Source organism: Falco cherrug, chromosome 6 (assembly GCF_023634085.1).
Source record: "Falco cherrug isolate bFalChe1 chromosome 6, bFalChe1.pri, whole genome shotgun sequence".
Classification (NCBI taxonomy): Eukaryota; Metazoa; Chordata; class Aves; order Falconiformes; family Falconidae; genus Falco; species Falco cherrug.
In genome coordinates, this window is record NC_073702.1 from 59,629,122 (window position 1) to 59,647,966 (window position 18,845).

Consider the following 18,845-nt stretch of genomic DNA (forward strand, 5'->3'; position numbering starts at 1 on the left):
GATGGCGCCGGAGGCAGTGGCAGCCACCCCGAGAAAGCCGCAGGCCGCGGGGGCTGCGACCAGCAAGGCGGCCGCCGGCTTCGGCCTGCTGCCACCTGCCGCGGCGGCAGGCGGGCCCCAGCTTGCCGCAGCTGGGCGCTCCGGGCAGAGAAGCCCCTTCCCCAGCCACAAGCGCCGGCAGGACGCCCCCTGCCCGGGCCCGCCCCAGCGCACAGCGCTAGCCGCAGGCGCTCCGCGGAGCCGCCCCCGCCCCCTCCGCCGCCGCGTGCCTGCCTCCCGCCGGAAGTGACGCAGGCGCTGCCGTCAGAGCAGCCGGAAGCGCCGCGGGGAGCAGTAAACAAGCCCGCCGGGAGCCTGCGGCCGCCGCGCGTCCATCTTTGAGCAGCCGGAGCCCGAGCCCGCCGCGGACCATGGGCGGCGTCCTGGGCCTCTGCTCCATGGCGAGCTGGGTAAGGCGGGGCGGGCGGCGCGGTGGTTCCTTGCCCGTTGGAGGCCCCGAGCCTGGGCCTCGCCCGTCGCCTCCCTGGGCCTTTGTGTGCCAGGGGTGGGGGCGTTGGCGTCTGCGGCGGTGCCCTCCCGCCTCCTCAAGGGTGGGAAGGCTGCAGGCCCCCTCCCCGGTCCCAGCTGGGCTTTCTCCGCCGCGGGCCGCTGCTACTGCTGTTTCTCTAGGGCCGGGCTCCCTCCTCGGCAGGCTGGAGGCAGGCCCTGGGCCGGCCGCCGCGGTGGTCGGTCTGCCCTCTGGATCTTATCCCGGGGTCTCCAGGGGTCCTCCGGAGCGGTTTCACTGGGGAGCTTCGTACTCATTCAGGCAGGCCGGTCTGTCGCTCTGCTGGTTGCCGCTTAATCCGCGTTACTGTGTGGGAGTTACAGTGTCCACTGAAATTCCCCCCTCCCCAAATCTGTAAAAGGGGTCAGAATCTAGCTAAATTCTGAAGTTTCGCGTTTATTGCAGGAAAAAGAAAACCCGCGTGTTTCCCTGATACTAACGTTTGTATTTAATTCCTCTTTTCTTACGCCTTTGTCTTGAGCAGCTCCACCCTTTATAGCATCTTTGTCTTATCAAACCATCATTTCTCGCTGCACGGCAGTCTGGTGATGTGTCACCACCACGCTGAGCGTTGTCAGGTGACTTTTGTTAGTGGGAAACAGTAGTTTGAGATGGCTCTAAAACTGTTAACACTATGCAAATGCAGAAAAGCGGAGAAGTTGGTAGAGATCCTGCATCCTTTTTCAGTTGAGGCATTGCTGTCTTACCAAGTCTAGTCCCTATGCAAGTAGACATGATCAGGTGGATTGTGAATCTTTAGACATTTATCTTAAAATGCTAGTGGCATTGTGAAAACCTGAGATTTTTACACGAAAAACACTGCCATACTTGGATTAAATGAGATGACATATATTTAAACAGTTAATACACATAACTTGGTGGTCTAACAAAAAATTACATTGATTCAAGATCCTATTTTTTGTGTTATCAAAATACATGGACTTTGGTTCCCCTAGTGCAGAGTGATATTTAATTACAAATATGATATTTAGTTCTTTCATCTCCTGTACAAATTCTATAAAATTATCTTAGAATTTGTAAATTTGTATGAGCTAAGCTCCCAGATTGATATGCATGTAAATAAGTGACTAGGACACTGATAATATCTTGTTAATGAAGTACTGCCAGTGTTCCATTTTGCTTTAATTTGCATTTTAAACACTATTTGATGGATTAACCAGTTAGACTTTAATTACTAGTTGAGTATAGTTAACATTTTTAATTATTGTCAAATAGTGACAGTATAACTATAGGTTTTAATTCAAATAATTGAGTTAATATATACTGTATTTTCAAGTACATAAATAGCCTTTTTGGATAACTGGCTGGTGTTTGTAGTGCCTCAGTAATTCCTGTATACTTGCTCTTGAGTGTTTGTTTCTGTACAGAGAAATTCAGCCAATGGTCTTCTTCCAGATAAAATTATTTATACGAGCATGTAATCTTAGATTAAGTTGGATTTCCTGTGAGTACCCCCATCCCTTCCTTTAAAGTACCCAAACAAATTGGAGTGGCTTTTTTGTGTGTGTGTCTGGTTTTTTTATACTTATGGCTTTAAAGTGTTGATTTTCTTTCCAAATCTAAACCCACAGATAAGCAGCATTTAAAGCCTTTATGATAGTTCTTATAGGTGAAATCTGTCTGTACTGGTCTGAAAGGATATGTCACTATAAATGCCATTTGTGGCTCTGGAAGAAAAAAGCTGTGAGTGTGAGGCAGCAGGGGAACCAGATGTAGTGGAATTTGTGCTAGTGCAGGCTTTGTCACAGCTGGGAAAACTACTCTTTTGTCTGGGAAGACATTGCTGTGGGCATTGCTTCAGCTGTGTAGCTTGTCTGCAGGGCTGTGTGTTGTGCCATGCAGAGCTGCTCTGGGTAACTGACCTCAACATCTGGCCTCATACTTCTATTTCTTCTGGATTTTTTTCTGTGGTGTTACTGCTGGTTATAACTCTGCCCTACTATGTGCTGATCAGGCAGTGTTTCAGTTTAGTGTTTTTAAGGGCAAAGATGAGCCTGTCGGATGGTGGGAAAGCCTTATTAAAGGCACTGTCATCTCACCAAAAGTCTTCTAATTCTGATGACCTCGATTGGTCAGGCAGTGCCGTTTTCACTCTGCTGCATCTTGCCTCTGTTGCTCTGTTCTCTGAAGCAGCTCAGCTGCTGTTTTGCTCACTTTAATAGTCTCTATCAAGGCAAAAATTGATTGAATCTATTCCTTTAAGCATATGAGTAGGGATGATGTAGCTAAAACCTGAGTAGGCCCGGTGGGGGGCTTGGTGTTTTTGCAGATACTTAATTCAGTATATAATCATCTTTGCCCCATTAAGAAAATCACATTTGATGTGAAAAACCTGTTCTGTGTGCATCATGGTCAGTAACACTTGACTTTTCAGTGGGTTTGTAGGGTTTTCTCTCTCCTTTGTCCTGCAATATTCATCTTGTGTTCCTCCTGCAATTTCCACTGCCCTAGAGAATGAAGTGACTAGTTTAGCAGGCATGAATTAAATTGCCTGCTCCCAACTGGCTGCACACGGATGTGTGTGGGCCATCTTTTCTTATTTTGCCTCAGAGAACACCGAGCTGCTTATTTTTCTCAAAAATGTACAGGGATGTGACTTGGTTGGTAGGTACAAAATTTCCTAGATGTCAATAGATTAATGCAGTTGTAACTTAGTAACTGTTGTCCAAGCATCCTTACAAAAATAAGCTCAGAACTAATGCTCTCTGCATCTATGACTAAGCTGAGTTTCACCTGGGGAGTTAAGCTTTGATTTGTGTGGTGGTATGTGTCTGTTTGTACTGTAGTATGGGTTTTTTTTTTTGTAGGAGGCATGCTCTGAATTTGGGAAGTGGCACAAACTGTCCTTTTCCCTCTGCTACTAAACTCAGTTTCACGACCGGAATGTTCTTTGTTTTCTGTTCTTTTTGAAGACACTTGTCAGAAGTGTTTTTGCCAATAGTATAATATTATTTTGTTGGAATGGTATATATTTTATTCTGTCTTGCCAAAAGAAAGAGGGGCTCGGACTGCAATGTGATTCCTTGTAGAAGTGGTTGACTTCTACTGATAATTGATACTATTTATAGGTATCTCTTGTTCAGAGATGTACATGATTGCAGCTTTTTGGGGTTGTCACAGCATGATGAGCTGGTTTGGGGGCAAGATGTTTTAAAAGTTGTTCTTGAAGCTTGGACACTTAAATGAGGTATATTGCCTTGTTTGAGGTGGAGACAGCCATCTTTCAGCCACCTTTCAGCCACTGCAGGCCGCCTGTAGAAACATGTGTTCCTCTGTTCCCCTTGATGCAGTCAGGAGGAAACTGCTTGAATTATTTAGGTATTTAACAAACAACGCTGGGATTCACCAGAGAAGTGACTTCTACACCAGATGGACCTTGCACCAAATTTTCTGCAGCAGACGAGCCTAGGCTTATATTCTCCTCTGCCAAACTCAACCTTTTATTCAACAGTATCTTTAAAAATACTAATCCAGACAGAATTAGTTCAAGAAACTAATTTTTTGAAAGAGAATAGAAATATTCTTTAATAGAAAGGTTATTTGTGTGTGTAGAGGAAATAAGTGTAATACATTAGTACTATAAAATCCTGATGCACCCTGAGCCAATTTTTGTCATACATTACATGCTTACTAAGCAGTAAGTAGATACCCCTAATATAGTTGTTTGCAGTCATAGAACAGCCGGGAAGGATTGTCTGGGTCAAGTTTTCATGGAAAAGGGACCTAGATGACATGATCTAGCACCCTGCCCAATCAAATCTGAAAACTTCCAGTGAATGAGGACTCTTATCCTTGGGGAGGTTGTTGCAGTGACTGATTGTTCTCACTGTAAAAAATGGTTTTATTACATTGAGATGAAACCTCTTCAGGAATCAACACTTCCATACTCTGTGCTATAATGATACTGAGTGGAAGAGGAGGTAAAAAAGGGCAATATAATACCTTTTACATACTGAAATAGTTGTAATGAGGGTCTACTTAATTTCACTTCTCTAGCAAGACAAATTTAATAGTGAAGTTTGCTAATGTAAAGATGATTCTGTAGCATAGTGGAGTGAAAATTCTTGATGCCTCCATCTTCGGAAAGGAACACAAGTACAAAACTAAAACAAGGAAATTATTTAAAAGACCAAATTTGGGAGTCCAGTGTGTGCGTCTGGTTGAACCTGTAAGAACTGAAAATCTGAGCCTTTTCCTGAGGGCTTCTCAGGAAGCTGCTGGCAGTGTTGTGGCAATGTCTGCTTTTCCCTGCAAGCCCAGGGGCCTTTGTTAGCAGCAGACTGCTGGCATTTTTGTTTGTCATACCACTAAACTTCTAAGAACTTTCTGACACATGCCAGTCATACTGGATGATTGACATGCACTGGTCATGGCCGTATAATTAGTCATGTTCTTATGTGACTGGTTTGGTGTTTTTCTTGTGGTACTGAATACCTGTGGCTTTTGTCACTTGGCGGAGGTGTCCCTGCATATGTGCTGGGGGAGAAGCTGGGTTTTACCCACCATTCATTTTCTTTGTCAGAGGTTGCATGTAGCTCAGATAGGGCAGCACTCACTTGGTAGCTACAAACCGTAGCTGAAAAATGCATGGCCTCCAAAACTCAGCTGTTAATTGCTCACCGGGATTTCTCATGTCTTCTAGGCAAAATAATTTAATTGTAAATTAAGAAAAAAAACCAAAACAAAACCCCTAAAACGTTTTGATTGTACTTTTCCTCTTTTGGCTTCTACTTACTTGTGGAACCTTGCCCTTCTTCCGATTCCTGAATTGTTGCTCAGCAAGCAGCAGAAAATTGCAAAGGGGTGAGGTACGTTTCCTGCTCCCCCAGCCTTGGTGAAATAGCACTATTTGCTCCCTTTCCTTCTTTCCACAGTTTTGTCTTTAGGAATTAAAGATCGGTAATTTTTGTCCTGTTTTTTTCCCTTGTAATATTACAACTGCACAGCTTTCCTGTCCGCTCTTGCTGTTGGTGTTTGATAGCAACAATAATGCGTGTACTATGTGTTCAATATGTTCTTGTGGTTCCTAACTTCTACGTTGCATTAGTTAATTTTACCAGCTAACAGAATTATGTGATATGTGAGTAGCTGCTAAATACACAATAATTCGCAACCTAAGATTTAGGCTATTTCGCCTTTTGTTTGTGCTTCAGCAATGTCAATGGCCCCAGTGAGGATTGTGGGCCAACTCTGCCAGATGCTGAAAGTGTACATAGATGGCAGGTCTGCTCAGATCTTTTTTTCTGCAGTGTATTTATTTAGTCTCTGCAGCTGTGGGAGGATGTAGTTGTTAACAAAAAGCAGCCCTTGCATCTCATGTAGCTGAAATGAAATAAAATTCAAGAGAATAAAGTCTGAATTCAGCGTTTATCTTCTTTGAATGGATATATGATTACTTTTGACACAGCACTAATTTCACTGGACAGCGGTGCATTATGAAGCGCTGCCAGGATTGTTAGGGTGCTCTGTAATGTGTTGCAGTGACTTAGCCTACGCTAGTGATGGAATGCGTGAGATGAGTCATTTCCCATCATAATTTCTGATGATCTGTGCAGCCTAATTAAATATTGAAATCTAGCAATGCAAAACTCTTTAAAGTTGTTGTTTTATGTTCTGTCTCTGTCAGATACCATGCTTATGTGGAAGTGCCCCGTGCCTGCTCTGCCGATGCTGCCCCAGTGGAAACAACTCCACCATAACACGGCTGATTTATGCATTCTTTTTACTTCTTGGCGTGAGTGTTGCCTGTGTGATGTTAATACCAGGCATGGAAGAGCAGCTGAAGAAGGTCAGGTTACTTCTTTGCTAACATGTTTGGTAGAATGACTGTTACAGATAATGGTAAATGGCATCTTGAAAGCATGGGTTTTATTTGGAAATAGGTAATTAGGCTGCTACCTGTGCTTCACAGTCACTGTTAATTTGATTGTAGGTGAAATAAACAAAGAACTTGTGGGACAGTCAATGCATAGGTGAAAAACACTATCGAGAATAAAGTTTCATCTCTTGTTTAGTAGCTCAGAGCAGAAAAAAGAAAATCTTGTATCAAAAAGAAAATGTAATTTATGTATGTGGAGTTTTATATATTATTGAGATGCTTTTATTTGTGGTACTTGACTGACTTTGAATGCTGTTAATAAAAGAAAAAATTAGCCACAATCTAAGATTTCTTCTAATGTCATTGTGCTTTACTAATTAAAATTCTATTTTAAGGTCTGCAAATGTGTAACAAAAATATTTTTCACTAATGATACTAGCATATTTTTCCCGAAGGAAATTGGGAAGTGCTTGTAGGATTTTACAGTTTATTAGTTATATGAAGATATGGTAGTGCAGGAGTTACTGTTTTACATAATGTACAGTATAAATTACAGAGTGATTATTTGAGTTATGAGTGAGCTTGTGGGTTCACTGAAGTTGGCTTGCACATGCTTTTTTTTCTGTTAGTCTTCATTTTGTTATCTTTAATTTTTTGTCTAGCAGGTAATAACTTCTGTTAGGCATGCTTTTGAATTTCTTACCCCCAAATGATTGATCTGTAAATTTTTATTTCTGTGTGATATAGTAACCAGATGAGAGCTTCAGTGAGAGCATGTTAGTCACCTAGGAAAGAAAATTGCAGCCTTCTGGAGTATGATTTGATTTCAGAAAGATACTGCTCATGTTCTGGTAGTGAATGCAAAGGGTAATCTTAGCTGTTTCATTTGGAAGTTACAAATACTTCTAATTGATGGTGATGTACTTTTTGGGAGAGGCTGTTTCTGTTTTAAAGAGATGTAAGCAGGCTGCCTTCTATGTCATGAACCTGACAGTACCTGTCAAGTCATATTTACCAAATACCAGAGCTTTTCTTTATCTCCTGATTCAGATCTACAAGTGAAAACTGCATTTCTTGGAGAAGTTCCAAAATTTTTAATAATAAAAACCCCACCCCACTGTTATTAAGATAGATATAGATTCCCTGAGTGCCCCCTCCCCCCCCAGTTTGCCTATGCCAGATTATTTTCCTTGAATGTGTTTAATATTCTAGTTGGACTGTAACTAACAATACAGCCATTCAGTATCATATTTTCTAGCAATGTTTATAGTCGCATAGTTTTACAATAGTAATGAATTGCATATTAATAAATTGCTAAGATGTATTTACTCACAGGAGGCCTTCTATAGATTCCTGAAGTATCTTGTATTTATCACAGATTCCTGGGTTTTGTGATGGAGGGATGGGAACAACTATTCCTGGTGTGCGCGGCCACGTGAATTGCGATGTACTAGTTGGTTATAAAGCTGTGTACCGTGTGTGCTTTGGTATGGCCATGTTCTTCCTTCTGTTCTCCTTGTTGATGATCAAAGTGAAGAGCAGCAATGACCCAAGAGCAGCAGTGCACAACGGGTAAGATACGGAAATGAGAACTGAGATGAGCAGTGGGTGCGTATGAGATACAGCTACCGTAAAATAAAGCTTGTGGCTGAGCATGCTGGTCAAATTGATGATTCCACAAATGACAAATTTCATAGTAGCTAGAGGAGTGTAGTTGCAGCAGAGGGCGTTCAAAGTTATTAGAGTTCTTAGACATGGCAGATTAATTTTTTTAAGAGGAAAAGATATACATGGCTGTCATTTCTCAGAGCCTGAATTGTGACAATAGATAATATGTCCAGAGGTTTTCCAAGATTAGAGATTCTGCTTTTGCCCGAAATGACAAAATTCAGAGATGAATAATGGTCCTAAGTTTCATTCCACTGAGATTTTTTTCAACAAATAGAAAGATTAACAAACCTCACCTGTCCTCTAGGAATTACATTCCTCTTAACTTTGATGTTTGTAAGGACTACTTGCTCTTTTCTGAACAGTTTTATTTTAAAGACTATAATAGATACATCTATATAAAAAACATATTTCTTCCCACTCTGCTGTCTTTTCTTTGGTCTCCCCTCTGCATAAAGAAGAGTGAGTTATGTATTTAGTTCCTGAGCTTCCCAGTACCCAAAATTTTTTCTTCTGTATTTCATTATAGTTAGGATTATCAGATGGAAAATAACAGTGAAATTTCAGCTTGTGTCTTGACACAAGTGGTAGTTTTCATCCAGGCTCAGCCTATGTGTAACGTAGCTTCTTGAACCAGGGGGATGTAAATATTTGTGATAGGGCATGGCACTAAAAAGCTTAAAACCATTTATGGTGCGTAGTCTTGGTGGTCATAGTGATTGCTTTAGACTACTGCTTTTTCAGGATGAGTATATTTAATGGAAGCTACGAACAGCTAAGCCATAAAAATGAAGAAGTAATTTTATTTTATATTCAGTGTTGTAAGATGAAACATTTCTAGCATAAAATGAGAAAAAACTTCAAATTAAGATGTGTTAGCAGCAGTAACTTAGTTCAGCCTTTCCTTCTGCCCTGCTTTGTACAGGGGAGCATACTTCTTACAAGCAAGAAGAAAATGGTTCAGGCACATTCTGTATCAACACTTTTTTTTTTTTTAAAAAAAACAAACCAAACAATAAAATGTATCTTTCACATGATATGGAATCTTTTTACTTAAAACCACTTCTTCAGTGTTTGGGGATCTTCTTGATAACCTGAAGTTGTGCTCTCCAGTCCAGATTTTGGTGCTATTTATGCAACGCATAGCAGTTTACTTTTCTTAGGCAATCTAGTGTCAGCACTAGGAAAGGAAAAATGATACTTGTTAACTGTTACTGGTAAAATATTTAGTAATTCCAACACTTCCATAATAGCTAGTTGCTTCAGTAGTATGTATTACAGATAGCTTTATGAAAACAATGGCTTTTGATTTTTAAAATTGTCTATATTTACTAGTACTTTGCAATATAATCTTTGTCAGTGATTTGAAATAGTCAGAATGTTAAGAGTTTTCCATGTATCTGTACTAACTTTTTCATACTTGCATGCAAGTTAAACCCGGCGGTATGGTCCAGTGCCAGTGTTCACCTTCTTTGCTTTCGTAACAGAAGTCAAAGTGGTTTCTTGCCTCAGGTTAATAATAATAGAACAACTTGGTTACAATGTATTCACAGGATTGTTGCTGGCTTGCACGGCATGCATAGCAGCTGTAGGTGTTACTTCAGATGAGTATGGTTTTCAGCAGTCATGCACAGTATCTGGGTAGTGTTAAGATCTCCTAAAAAAGTCTGGAATTAGATGAAACTTATACAGGCTTGAACCTGTTCTTATTTCTATAATTGAGAATTACATTGATTTTTTTAAAAAGATTTTCCACATGTGAATTCAAAAACTAGTTTTAGTGGGGTATGTATTAAACAGTAAACGTTGTATAAGGTAATTCAACTTTCAAACTTACTTTAGTCACTTCTCTGTATCCCAGTGAACTTGTCCGTTTTTCCCATATTCTGCATTTCAGTCATCTTGCGTAGTACCTCTCCACGCAATTGGAATTTATTCCTCTGATCACCATCACCTAATTGTAATAGCCAGAAGGAGATTAAATTTGTTCGAAGTGCAGGAAAGAATGGGAAGGCATAGAAAACTTGAAAACCATCCAAGTGTTTGATGTTGTGGGAATGTGGTACATGTCTTTGTGCTATATACAGTTTTGAAGTACATGTAGTAGTAGATGGTGCCTATGTTGGAGCTGCCTGTCGCACTGCTCAGAAAAAATGATCTTCACCTCCTTATAGGTTTGTTGGCATAACTACTTGATTTGGAGTTCCCTATGCAGGGTATATCTGTAAACAGTCTGTGTTTGGGGTGGGTTTGGTGAATCTGTGGTGGAAGATACTTTCTGGTCTGCTTTCTAGGAAACATCTGAGCTGTTTTGTGCATGGGTGCGTATCTGTTGTGGTTTAACTCCAGCTGGTAACTAAGCACCATGCAGCTGCTTGCTCAGTGCCCCCCCCCCCCCCCCCCCGGAGGAATGGGGAGGAGAATCAGGAAGGAATGTAAAACTCAAGGGTTAAGAACAACTTAATAATTGAAATAAAACAACAACAGTAACAATAATAATGAAAAGGAGGAGAAGGGGAGAGGAACAAAATCCAAAGGGAAGGGAGAAAAGAAAACAAGTGATGATGTAGTTGCTCACCACCTGCTGACCAATGCCCAGCAAGTCCCCAAGCAGAGACTGACAGGCCCTGGCCAGCTGCCCCCAGTTTATATACTGAGCAGGATCTTTTGTGGTATGGAATACCCCTTTGGCTAGTTCAGGTCAGCTGTCCTGGCTGTGTCCCCTCCCCAGTTTCTTGTGCCCCTCCAGCCTTCTCACTGGAGGGCCCAAAAAACTGAAGAGTCCTTGACTTAGTATAAACATTACCTAGCAACAACTAAAAACATCAGTGTGTTATCAACATTATTCTCACACCAAATCCAAGGGACAGCACTGTACCAGCTACTAAGAAGAAAATTAACCCAGCTGAAACCAGGATAATATCTTTTACTGGGGGAAAAAATAATCCAATGCTACTGTACTGGAATAGGTCTTATAGGGCCTTAGAATTTGACTGTGTCCTTTCTGTGAAGGATAAATCCTTTGCTTTTGTTGTGATAAACCCTTTTCAGATGTAGGCCTAAAGAGTCTGAAGTTAAGTGGGAAGAATCCAGACTTTTGTACCTCTCTTTCTTGTAGAAAACAAATCAAGACTGATAGAGAACTCCAGCATAATGTTTTCTGTCATTGTAGGCACCAACCAGATCTTCTCCCTTTTTGGTTTTGGTATTAAAATCAGGTAGGGTTTTTTTAAACACATTTTTCTGATATGCAGGCAGTTCCATAATCTCACTGCTCTAGTTTAAAACCTTTGTTAAAAAACCCCACAACTCACAATTATATTCTACCCTGGCTTCAATTTTAATAAGTGAGTGAGATATCTCTGGGAAATGTGTCAAACTGTGTCAGTCTAGCATATTTTAAGCATAATTTTCTGGAGAAAACTCTTGGGCAGATAAAATGAGATTTTTATCTTATTTCTAAAGAAGCGAGTTAAGAATGAGTGAATGAAAAACAGCTTTAAAAGATGTTAACTTAGTGTACTTTAAAGTTTTTGTGAATTGGATCAGACTTCAGCAGTTGCCTGACTTTTTTTCTTTTACTTTTTCCTCCTCTTCACCGCACCTTTAGATTCTGGTTCTTTAAATTTGCAACAGCACTTGCAATTAGTGTTGGAGCTTTCTTCATACCAGAGGGACCATTTACAACAGGTAAGGGAGTATTTTCTTCCACTGTATAATGGTGCACTCATAACTGGTTTTAAAACAAAACTAAGTGCATCCTGATGTTTTATAGTTTTAATTGTAGCTGTGTCGCTATAGCACTTTTCTGTGTTCAGGAACATTAAGACAGGGTGGTAATTTATCTATGTTTTTTAGCTGATTTTTTCTTTCTCTTTTAGTGTGGTTTTACGTAGGTATGGCTGGAGCATTCTGCTTTATTCTTATACAGCTGGTCTTGCTTATTGACTTTGCCCACTCCTGGAATGAGTCTTGGGTTGAAAAAATGGAGGAAGGAAACTCAAGATGCTGGTATGCAGGTAAAGGACTGTACTACAGTAAAGTTTCAATTTTCGTTGTGCATTACTTTTAAGTAATTCACTGAGTAGTGCATTTTACCAGAGTGCAGAAAGGCTGCTTCATGCTTAAGTATCATTTTCTCAGGTGGTGTAGTTCAGCTCTGTTGTCTTGCTGTCCTTTTGATGTCCGGTAAGGGTGGGTAGGGAGAGGGGCAGCAGCCTCTGAGTAGTAAGATCTGACCCCTGGGAGCAGGGCATCAGTTTGTGGTAGCAGAGGAGTGGCAATTGTAGGGTTTTGTTTTTGCTTTCTTTTTTAGCTGCAGGTTTTGTTACACTTCTTGCTGATTAAAACTGAACCAGCCTTATAATGCTTCACAATGAGCATAAGCATCTCAAATAATTGTTTTTTCTTTCTGTCTGCTGGTCAGTCGTTCATGAAAGGTATATACCAGGGGCCCTCAAACTTTTTAAACAGGGGGCCAGTGCACGGATGAAGGGGGGGCAGGGTGTGTGTGTGCTGTAAATACCGGAGGCCGGATTGAGGACCCTGGGGGGCCGGCTGGATCCGGCCCGTGGGCCGTAATTTGAGTTGAGGACCCCTGGTATATACTGAGTGAAAGGCCAAGATAGTGAGGGAGAGTACAAGTAATCTCACTGGAGAAACGGTATGTTAATTTTAATAAAGCATTTCAGATGTGATAATTTAGGTGTTTCAAAAGACAGTGCAGCCTGTCACTGCGTAATGGCCACTTCACTCTTCAATGTTTTTAATAAGTTGGAATTTGGAAATAAGATTGTTTTTTCACTTTTATTGGAGAAGTAGTTCTTTAGTTTCTTGTTTAAGCTTTTAGCCAAAGTGTATGTAGTACAGCTGTATTCCTTCATACTTGCTGCCCTTTGTTTCTGTTAGAGCACTGGAGAATCAGGTATGGCTTCAGAGTTCCTGTTTATTGTGTTCTTTTTTTAACACCTCAGACTATAGAGAAGAACATACTTCCTTTAGATTTCAGTACCCAGAGCTGCTCTCTAATCATCATTGTATACTGTATACAAAACCTGATAACTATGCAATATTATTTCTATTTTAATAACTCCATTATTAACCAGTTTAACTCTGGTTTTTGTCTCTCTTCACAGCTTTGCTGTCAGCTACAGCTGTCAATTATCTGCTGTCCCTAGTAGCTATTGTCTTGTTCTACGTTTATTACACTCATCCAGAAGGTTGTTCTGAAAACAAGACGTTCATCAGTGTTAATATGCTGCTGTGTATTGGTGCTTCTGTAATGTCAATTCTGCCGAAGATTCAGGTACAGTTTTAATTTTTTTACCTTTTAGGGATTTTTTTTTGTGTTACCAAGTCGCAGAAACCTGTAATATAATTGTGCTGGAGACTTAATTGCCTAACTTTGCTGTTTCATGGCTACTTTGTATAGGAATCTCAGCCAAGATCTGGTTTGCTGCAGTCTTCTGTGATCACAATTTATACGATGTATTTGACTTGGTCAGCTATGACCAATGAACCAGGTAAGTGTAGCAGCAGTATATGGCTTTTTGGGTAACCAGTTCAGCAGTAAATTGTGCCTTCACCTTTTTGCAAGGCCGTGTTAGAGCAAGGTACTACAATGCATGCAAGTTATAGGCAGGATTCATTAGTTTCTGTACTTTCCCCTGACCCCAAATTTCTGTAATAATACTGAAGAAATAGTTCTTGCAAAGATAACATGTTTTTCACTTGCTTTTGTTTATCATATGGAAGAATTTCTACCTATTATTGGCAGGATTGCAGTATTCTAAATCTTAGATTTTGCAGATTACTGGAACTTTTCCAAGCTGTCTGTAAGGTTCATCTCCCTATCAGGTTTCTTACCTGGTGACTGAGATTTACTGATTATGTTTTTCCAAACTGAGGATTTTAAAAAATGTATCAAGAAATGTCTTCAATGTTTCTTGTGTCTGAAAACAGCTGAGCATCTGGGGAGGGGGGCAGAATCAATCCAGAAATTCTGGTGATTAAAATAAACTGCTAAATATGATTTTGGTGTCTTTAATTTGGGTCTCTGTCCCTTTTATCTTAATCATGGACAATCTTTGATGCTGCTGTGTAACAGCATATGTATGAGTCATGTGTAATTCCTGCAGTAATTATGAGGAGGTAAGATTGTCTGCTGCTTTCAACTGTTCCATCTGTGCTATCTGTGGATGCTGTGGGTTGGGAACTGTTGATAATATGAAACTGACTTTGTAGCATTCTTTTCCAACTCTTGAGATGACTGTGGTACCCCATCTATAAAGTATGTGTTTGTCAAACTTGTTTTCTAGTGGTAAAATTTCTGAAGCTTAATATGCAGAGCATTTTTATTTTATTGCATCTAATTCCATTAGATGGAACAGTAAAGCAGTTGATGCATATCTTATATAAGTTTTAAATCCTTCTGTCTGCTCAAGAGACAAATTTTTATGCCACATACTGTCATTTGCCTGCTTTAGAGAGACTCAGTAGGCTAAAACTAGACTCAAAGCATTTGTACTTCAAGACTGTCACGGTCACCAAGTTCCTTTCTATTACCATGCATTCAGTGTGGAAATGTAGTATTCGGTATCTGTTTTGTTCTTGCTTTTTGTAAGTTCTAATGTATTTCCCCCCCCAGATAGGCACTGTAACCCGAGTTTGCTGAGCATCATTGGTTACAACAGCACCACCATTCCAACCCAAGGTCAGGTAGTTCAGTGGTGGGATGCACAAGGAATTGTAGGACTGGTTTTGTTTTTGCTCTGTGTTCTCTATTCTAGGTAAGATTCCTTTAAAAAATTCCTATTAATTTGTATTACTTCTCATTGTCAGATACTAAACTGTATTTATTTGGGTAACTGTACTGTGTCCTTTCCTGTCAAATACAGCATCCGAACATCCAACAACAGCCAAGTTAACAAGCTGATGTTGACCAGTGATGAATCCACACTGATAGAGGATGGAATGCCCAGGAGTGATGGCTCCCTTGATGATGGAGATGATGTTCACCGAGCCATAGATAACGAGAGGGATGGAGTTACTTACAGTTACTCCTTCTTTCATTTCATGCTTTTCCTGGCATCACTGTATATCATGATGACGCTTACCAACTGGTACAGGTATTTATGTTTGATAATATATTGTGCTAATAATGGGCATACAAGGTGCAGTCTTTTGCTGGACAAGGTAGTATAACTTGTGTGCTGTGAGGAACGTAGGTCTTAATTGGGACTTCTCAAGAGAAGTATACTGTTTGATCTATACTAAATTAATTGTATTTGAAAATTGGAGTAGCAAGCCTTGTTCACAAGTGCCTTTCATGTTTTCTAGGATAATTCTCATGATTCACTGGACTGCTGAAATGTGTCTTGCTGAAGTGAATAGGATAGAGGCTTAAATTCTGTAGTGAGTAAAATAGTAAACACCAGGCCTATGTCTGATACAGAGAGCCAGAAAAAGGAGAGATAGGACACGTTACATCAGCAAGTCAAGGGAGAGGTGATTCTTCCCATCTACTTGGTTCTGGTGACACCACACCTGGAGTGTTGGGTCCAGTTCTGGGTCCCCAGTATGAGAGGGGCATGGACATATCGGAGAGAGTCCAGCAAAGGGCCGTAAAGATGGTGAAGGGACTGGAACATCTGTTATATGAGGAGAGGCACAGAGCTGTGACTGCTCAGCCTGGAGAAGAGAAGGCTTATGGGAGGATCTTACCAATGTATGTAAATACCTGAAGGGAGGGTGCAGAGAGCACAGAGCCAGGCTCTTTGCAGTGGTGCCCAGTGACAGGCCCAGAGGCGGTGGGCACACGCTGAAGCACAGAGATTTCCTCTGAACATCAGAAAATACATTGTCATTCTAAGGGTGACTCCTGAGCCCTGACACAGGTTGCCAGAGAGGTTGTGGAGTCTTCATCCTTGGAGGTGCTCAAAAGCTGTCTGGGCACAGTCCTGGTTAGCTGGCCGTAGGTGTCCCTGCTTGAGCAGGGAGGTTGGACCAGATGACCTTCAGAGGGCCCTTCCAACCTCAGTCATTCTGTGATGGAGTCTGGTGGAAGGGGATTATGTCGTCTGCTCACTGAAAAAATCCTCACAATAAAATAAACCTCCTCTGTGTGAATTGTTACTAGGTTAGCAGCTTGAGCAGGTGTTCTTCAGAATTTAAAAATATAAATTATGGTCTCTAATAATTTGTTAAAGGACAATTTGTATCAAAACAGCACCATAAGAAAGGTCCTTCCTTCAAAAGTAGCTCTTAACAGATAGTCCTGCTGTGGATTTGATTTGTGGCCCTGTCTGGGTCAATATGGTATCAAGATTATTAATTATTCAGGGTGGTGTCTGTTGGCAAGGTAAAATGCATTATTTGTATCTATAAATGCTGTCTACTTCCTGCCTTTCCACAGATTTGTTTAGTGATTCCTTGTAATTATTTCTGCTTCTTGACAGCTTCTCTTAATAAATATTTTTTGGGCTGCTGTTTCTTTCCACTTTCCTGTGACACTAGCTTACAAATGGTGTTCTTGTACAGATTGGTGTGAACTGCCTGGAAGAAGAAGGGCAGAGATGTTCTTTGAGGTGTCGAGCTGAAGTGAAAATGATCTGCTGTGAAAACAGTGTTGGAAAGTGGCTTACTACACAAGTATGTCATACTGAAAAAATCGCAAGTTATGTTTTTTTCCCTTTCTTTCACAGTCCGGATTCTTCTTATGAGACTATGACCAGCAAGTGGCCATCTGTCTGGGTGAAGATATCTTCCAGCTGGATTGGCATTGTGCTGTACGTGTGGACACTGGTTGCTCCGCTGGTTCTTACAAACCGTGACTTTGACTAAGCTGTGCTGCTCTCTAGGGAGACTGTGTTAGCTTGACCGTGTCTTTGAAACAAACAGTATTCCAATTAATAGTGCAGTTGTAAATACGTGCGCGTGTGTGCTATCCATGGAGTATACCCTGCTTTATTCTGCATGATTACCTTGAATCATGTCTTTTGTCATTTCACTAAATGACTTTTTCTAGCTGAGCTCAGTGACAATTGCTATAGTGATGGTTTTCATAGGATTACTCCTAGATCAAGTGCTTCGGGAGCATTAGATGTAAGGTCTTTTTGAAGTAGGGTCTTTTTCCCCTCAATTGCATTAAATAGTTGTAGGAAAAAGTGCAAGTGCTAGTTAGGGTAACAAAACAGTATTAGATCAGGCTTTGCGAGCAAAGGAGGGGCTGCCTTTGATGATCTCTGTTGCCTTGATTCCAAAGTGAGTCTTGAGTAAGCATTGTTAGACTCAAGATCCTCCTGTGTGCTGGAGTTTCCTGGACATCTTGCAGCAGCCTGGCACAAACAGCCCAACACTTTCCCGTACTGAGGGCAGCAGTACCTTTAGCGCAGACGGTAAATGGAGTAACTTGCACCTGGAGCTGCAGAGGAACAGATGCTTTCCGCGGTGCCGTTGGGTCTGATGTGTCCCATTGCAGGCTGGAGGTCAGACACCCTGGGGAAAAACATCCTGGTATCAGATGCTCAGAAGCATGTTTTTAAGGCACCTGTTTACAATGTGCATCTATGGCTTTCTTTTTTTTTTTTTAAAGTAGTGTAAATGGGATAGTTGTGCTGTAATTTATCGCTGTTTTGTGTACCACTTTCTTCTTGGCTAAGCTACAATCACCGAGTTTGCGAGGAGCTGAGTGATGAAAACTCTGTAAGCCCTTTAGAGGAAATTTTTAGGTATTATGGTTAAAGTTGAGGAAGAGGGATGCTGAAATTACAGTAACTAAAGGAGGCTTGCATTGACAGGCTTCAACAGAAGTGTTTCTTAATATATTTGGGGCTCTGAATTTTGAAATCTTCTAATGTATTAGGTATTTTGCTGCTTGTCCATTGCCAGGGATGGATTTGGGCCTAGGAAGTCTGAGTCTAGGCATGAGGAAAGACATTAATTGGTTTGGTTAAACCACTGTATACTTCATGTGCAGTTATGAAATCTTACATGCTTTTGTGCTTGCTGCTTTGTAATTGAAGTAGGTAAGCTGCATTATTTATCTCTCTCTCTTACTTGCTACAACTTGAGACTAGAGCAGCCTGACTGGGAGTGACCCTGAAGCCTTCAGCAGATGTCATGCTGATCTGTTATCGTGGTGTTTAGACTGTTACTTCCTGTTGCTAATTGGTCTCGAAGCTTTTATTTTAATTAAGTAACTAAACACTGACACTTACTGCGGAAGTCTGGCATGTCAGTCAAGCTTGAGACTGTAATGGAAGGATTAGTAAAGGCTTGTAATAATTTGGAATATGTTGTTACCTTATTAATAAATAAATTTGGATGAAGAATTCCTGTGACTTTTGATGTCTCATACTGCTGCCAGACATGGATAGCGTGTGGTTTGGTGTTGTATTCTCATGCCCTGCTCCTAGGATGTTTTATAGTGCTTGTCACCTGAGACGTAACAGCTGACTGGGCCGCAGACACAACTCCTGCCTCTTTGGGAGATCACGTGTAACCCCTGGCGTGAAGTTTTCTAATGGTTCTTTTCTCTCTGTGCCCTTTGCAGTGATCTCTCTGGAAACACAAACGTGCTTTGCTCTTGTAGCTGCATTCCTGCTTCCACCTGCTGCTGCACTGGATCACACCGGTGTCTGTTCAGTGGGGGTAGAACACCCCAACACCAGCTGTACCACAGCAGCTCCTGTATCCTGTAACTAATCACTGGTCCACTGAATTAGGAAGCTGAACAGACAGCTGGCGATGGATTCAGCTCCCTGTACAAGTGGCTAGGCTACTCCTTTAAGG

The 18,845-nt window shown here is 41.1% G+C and overlaps 1 protein-coding gene across 1 annotated transcript; it reads left to right on the forward strand.

Moving 5' to 3' along the window:
* The first annotated feature begins 286 nt into the window (after positions 1 to 286).
* On the forward strand, positions 287 to 18,385 carry SERINC1 (serine incorporator 1). Its single transcript, XM_005443753.4, has 10 exons — positions 287 to 449; positions 6,195 to 6,356; positions 7,765 to 7,958; positions 11,665 to 11,744; positions 11,936 to 12,073; positions 13,190 to 13,359; positions 13,486 to 13,576; positions 14,701 to 14,842; positions 14,951 to 15,181; positions 16,757 to 18,385. Exons 1-10 carry the CDS (start codon positions 411 to 413, stop codon positions 16,893 to 16,895), a joined length of 1,386 nt encoding a protein of 461 aa, XP_005443810.1. The 5' UTR covers positions 287 to 410; the 3' UTR covers positions 16,896 to 18,385.
* Positions 18,386 to 18,845: the final 460 nt, after the last annotated feature.